Source organism: Vigna unguiculata, chromosome 5, assembly GCF_004118075.2.
Source record: "Vigna unguiculata cultivar IT97K-499-35 chromosome 5, ASM411807v1, whole genome shotgun sequence".
In the NCBI taxonomy this organism is placed as follows: domain Eukaryota; kingdom Viridiplantae; phylum Streptophyta; class Magnoliopsida; order Fabales; family Fabaceae; genus Vigna; species Vigna unguiculata.
In genome coordinates, this window is record NC_040283.1 from 37,171,245 (window position 1) to 37,176,190 (window position 4,946).

The 4,946-nt window shown below is 23.6% G+C and overlaps 1 protein-coding gene across 1 annotated transcript; it reads left to right on the forward strand.

Moving 5' to 3' along the window:
• The first annotated feature begins 4,162 nt into the window (after positions 1–4,162).
• Positions 4,163–4,710, forward strand: LOC114185724. The gene has a single exon (XM_028073599.1). The coding sequence runs from the start codon at positions 4,383–4,385 to the stop codon at positions 4,527–4,529; it is 147 nt and encodes a 48-aa protein (XP_027929400.1). The 5' UTR covers positions 4,163–4,382; the 3' UTR covers positions 4,530–4,710.
• The last annotated feature ends 236 nt before the right edge of the window (positions 4,711–4,946 follow it).

Here is a 4,946-nt window from a genome sequence, read left to right on the forward strand (position 1 = left end):
AACATTAACGTCGTCTACGAGGACCGACAACTCTCCTTGTCCTCCATTGGGGTCTTTTAAGGATCATGAACATTATATAACTAATAATTGTAATATTAGAAGAAAGAGATAATTTTATATAATTATAAACATTGTATTTATTTCAATGATATTATACTTTTTATTTATTTATTGTTTAGATTTTTTTAATATAAATAAAAGAGACAATTTTAACTTAATATTTTTTTAATAACATTACAAATAGATATTTTAAAAATTGCTAATTTTAATTAATTAATATATAAAATATAAAAAATATGATTTACAATAATTTTAGACTAACTTAGATTGGATTGGAACATTAGCGTCGTCTGTGAAGACCGACAACTCTCCTTGTCCTCGACCGAAGACTTTTAAGAATCATGAATATTATGTAATTATAATATTAGAAGAAAGAGATAATTTTATATAATTATAAATATGTGTATTTATTTAATGATATTATATTTTTTATTTATTTATTGTATTAAATTTTTTAATATAAATTCAAGAGATTGTTTTAACTTAATTTTTTTTAATAACATTAAAAATAGATATTTTAAAATTATTATTTTTAATTAGTTGAGGTAATTAATCATGTAAAATATAAAAATATGATCTACCGATATTTCAATCTGGATCATGTATCCGTGTCAATACGTTAGTTAGGATAGTTTATGGATACTAATCAATAAACTATCCAATTTATAAAACAATAGTACTTGATCACAATAATTTATAAGTTTTTATGTTAACAACTTTGATACATATAATTGGATTCACACAATAACAATTATATATTTCACATATTTTTAATAATTATTATATACTTCTTAATATATATATATATATATATATATATATATATATATATATATATATATATATATTATTATGTATTATATCATATTATTTTCAAAATAAATATAATAAGATACATGTCATACCTTATGCGTATCAACGTATCATTATGAACATCATAACTAATTAAATAATTTAATATAAATAAAATTTTCTATTATAAATAAAGGTTATGTTTTTGTCGGTGAAAGAGATTTTGCTTACAAAAGAAAGAAATAAATATTTTTTATAATGATACAAAATAGTTTTAATGGATATATTCTTGAAATTAAAAAGTTTAAAATAAAATTTAAATTTAAATAGTTTACAGATGTCATTGGACAAAATTTATCAAAATACATCTGAGCCCTTATTTCAATAATTTAAATTTCTTTATTAAACCGAAAGAATATATATATATATATATATATATATATATATATATATATATATATATATATTATTACATCGATTAATATTTGCAAATGATCATGGAGAAGAAATCGAGTTTCCTAAATATGTATGTATGATTTAAAATTTTATATAATTGTTAATAAATTCATTTAAATCATTACTTCAAATAACAATTAAATTTATAATTTCTATTGTTAATTTTTTTATAAATTTATTATATTTAAAATATCTATAACAAAAATCTTAATATCAATTTTCATTTAAAATATTTTCCTATTAATATTAAGTTTTCCTATCCTCTGCTTTATATGTGCACTATGGTGTCACTAGGAGCCTAAGAAGAAAACAAGGTATAGTGGTGTGCATGTGACTAAAGATGATTTTGTTAGAGCCAAAGTCAATAAAATCATGCACCTTCCATCTTCCATTTCAAATTTATGGACCACATTTTCTTGATCTTGTACTTTTGTCTCCTTGTGGGCCAAACTTATTGAATTTGATGAGATTAAAACAAAGATACCCAATAAAATAAATTACTGTCTTATGTGGCTTTTGTAGCACATCTTTTCTATTCGGATAAAAAAACGGTTAAATAGCTAGTTTCATACAATATGTATTATTATATTTTATTTTAAGTATTATTGTGTAGGATAATATGTTTTTAATTGTATATTAACGTTTTAATAAATATAAGGTAGAAGAAAAATGTGTATTATTTGACATTTAATACTTGATAATATGATATATTTTTTAAAGATTTTTATTTTTATTTTAAAAAGAATTATTTAATCAATAATTTGAATAGTAAAGGAGCTTATATGTATACTTGTTTTATGATATGGATGAGATAAGATAACCGTATGAATATGAATATAAGACGAATAAATTTTTATTTTAATAACATAGATCAGATAGTTAAACTTTCACCCATTGTTATTCTTACATCTAATCCATTGTTATTCCTACATCTAATATAATGGGTACAAACATTTTAATTAACTAATTATGATTATTGACTTTCATTTGAACATTTAAAAAAATTGAGTGATGAAAAAAAAGTAATTAGTGGTGGAGCCTCTTGTGAACCTCTAATGTCACCTATGGTGTAGCTTGTGCTTTCATCTCTTGTTGTGGTATATTCTATTGTTGAGTCACATCTTGAGATATTGATATTCATGATAATATTTGTGTTGTAAATAAAAATTCTCTTGTTAAGAATCTAGATGTTACGACTGATGGTCTGCCGATGGACCATGATTCCTTAGTTGATTTGTCTTATTTGGAGGATGTCACTTTCATTGTCAATAATTTGCAGGGTTTATAACAATTAGATTCATCACATTGTAGTTTTCAGACGGTTTTTAATTCTTTGATGTCTAAAAAAACTTATTTTGCGGAGGAATTGAAATTAGCTTCTAAATGGACTAATATACTTAATGAGAGGAAAAATTATAATAGGGAAGATGATGATGATGAGTCACTTCAAACTACAAGGAAACCATATAGGAATATATCAAAGAAAGTTAATATTAAATCTCCAAAACAAATACCTCTAAGAAATGAGTGAGAGGATTGACTAATGATCAATTTCTTAATATGCTAAAGAATTTTTCTTTTTTTAGGTATACAGAGTTTAAAGTATGAAATGATTTTTGTAAAAGAAATCATTGGTTTAATTTTAACGATGCATGTTTTTACTTGTTTTTTTTTTGTAATAGGTATTTCTTGCCTATGTGTATGATATAATTTTATCATAAATTTAATATGTTTTTTCATGTTTTTCTTTTTATTTTTTTAATAAAATCTTCATGTAATGGTAGTATACCTAACATGAACTATTTAAAGAAAAATATTAATAACTAAATTTAAAGTATATATATATATATTTTTAAACCTATAATTTTTTTTTACATATGTCACTTCAAGGTCGTGTCACGTGGACAAAATCTCAATTTGGTCTTTACATTTGTTTTATATGTTCAATGTAGCCACAATTTTTGTAAAAATGAAACAATATTGTCCCTCGTTAAATTGAGATTCATTTTAATTTTTGTATAGATCTTATGTTGATATTATTACTAAAATTGAAATTTTTATTAAATATTTATAAAAATATTTTTAAATAAACTTTAAAATTTATACGAAATATTTAAGACAGCTCACATCGGTGAATTGATAGAGTTAATACTTAAATCTTGAAATTATACTATTCAACTTATTAATTTTAATTTTTTCATGTATTTTTTTTGTTACATGATTTGTGTTCTGTTTCATATTAGATTTAATAACCATATTCAGATCCTAACTAACATGATATCAAACATGTATTTTGTATATATTTTATAGTTCATTTTAAAATATTTTCAAAAATATTTAATAAAAATGTTAATTTTAATAAGTATATGAACACAAGATTTATACAAAAAAATAAATTGAGTCTTAATTTAAAGAAGAACAATATTGTTCAATCTTTAAAAAAATGAGATTAAAGTGAAACTGAAAACAAATATAGAACCAAATTAAAATTTTTTCCATGTGACAAAAATTAAAATAAAATAAAAATAAAAATAATCACAAATTGATAGGTGACACTCACTTTAATATCGTGTGTAAAAGACTAACAGCAAGAATCAAATTGAATCACTTTAAAAAAAATCAAGAGTAAATTAAGAAAAAAAAAATACTTGAAGGAGCAATTTGTTACGTCTTGACAAAAACAAAGACTAAAAGAGTAATTAAACTAAATATATACATTTTAAAACATGTTTTACAAATCAATTTAATTTTTAAAAAATATTAAAGTATAACTCAAATTGGTTCACAGGTATTTAGTTAGCATGGACAAGATGACCCACAAAGAACCCCATTTTGTGAAGATGGTGGTAGCCTATTCCATGCTCATAGCTCATACACACTCACTCAAAAGCTGGCACTACATTCATTGATTCATTGATTCATTGAAAGTGACACAAGTGGAATCCAATGGACCCTGCTGGCTAAAGAAAAGGCAAAAGAGAGTAAATTAAGGGAATTAAATACCACAAAATTATTGAACAAAGAGAGAAGCTGCAAATACCCTTCTTCTTCTCTCCACCATTCTCAGATCTAAAATGAAGTTCTTGTTTCAGTGTCCCTGCTGCTCCTGCTTCTGCTTTATGAAGCCAAAACAGGGGAAGCCCAAGCCCAAGGAAGAACCCAAGAAGGAGGCCAAAGAAACAAAGAAGGAAGAACCAAAGGTTGAAGAAAAGAAAGACTGACATGTAACTATGTTACTCCATTTCAAGCTTTCTTTCTTCATTATTATACTAAATTTTGCATTCTTCTTCTTTTTCTCAACAAATTGTGTCTACTTAGTATTTGCTTCTTCTTCCTTTAGTTACCATTGTTACTTTCAAAATGTACAATGCCTTTGCAAAATAAAGTTGCTATTTCAAATCTTGCTTCTTCTTTCCTTCTTCTATCTTTTACACAATTCATTGGCATAGAAATTATGTTTGAAATTTAATTTATTTTTATGAAATTAATTTATAGAGTGTGATTTGCATTTATATATAATAGAACTCTCTTGCAAAACATACCTTCTAGTCTTTTATAAGTTATCTGTAGAAGAAAGTTTATTTGAGGCTCTTCATCTTATACTTTGGGTCAAATTTGGTGACTTTTAAATCAATGAA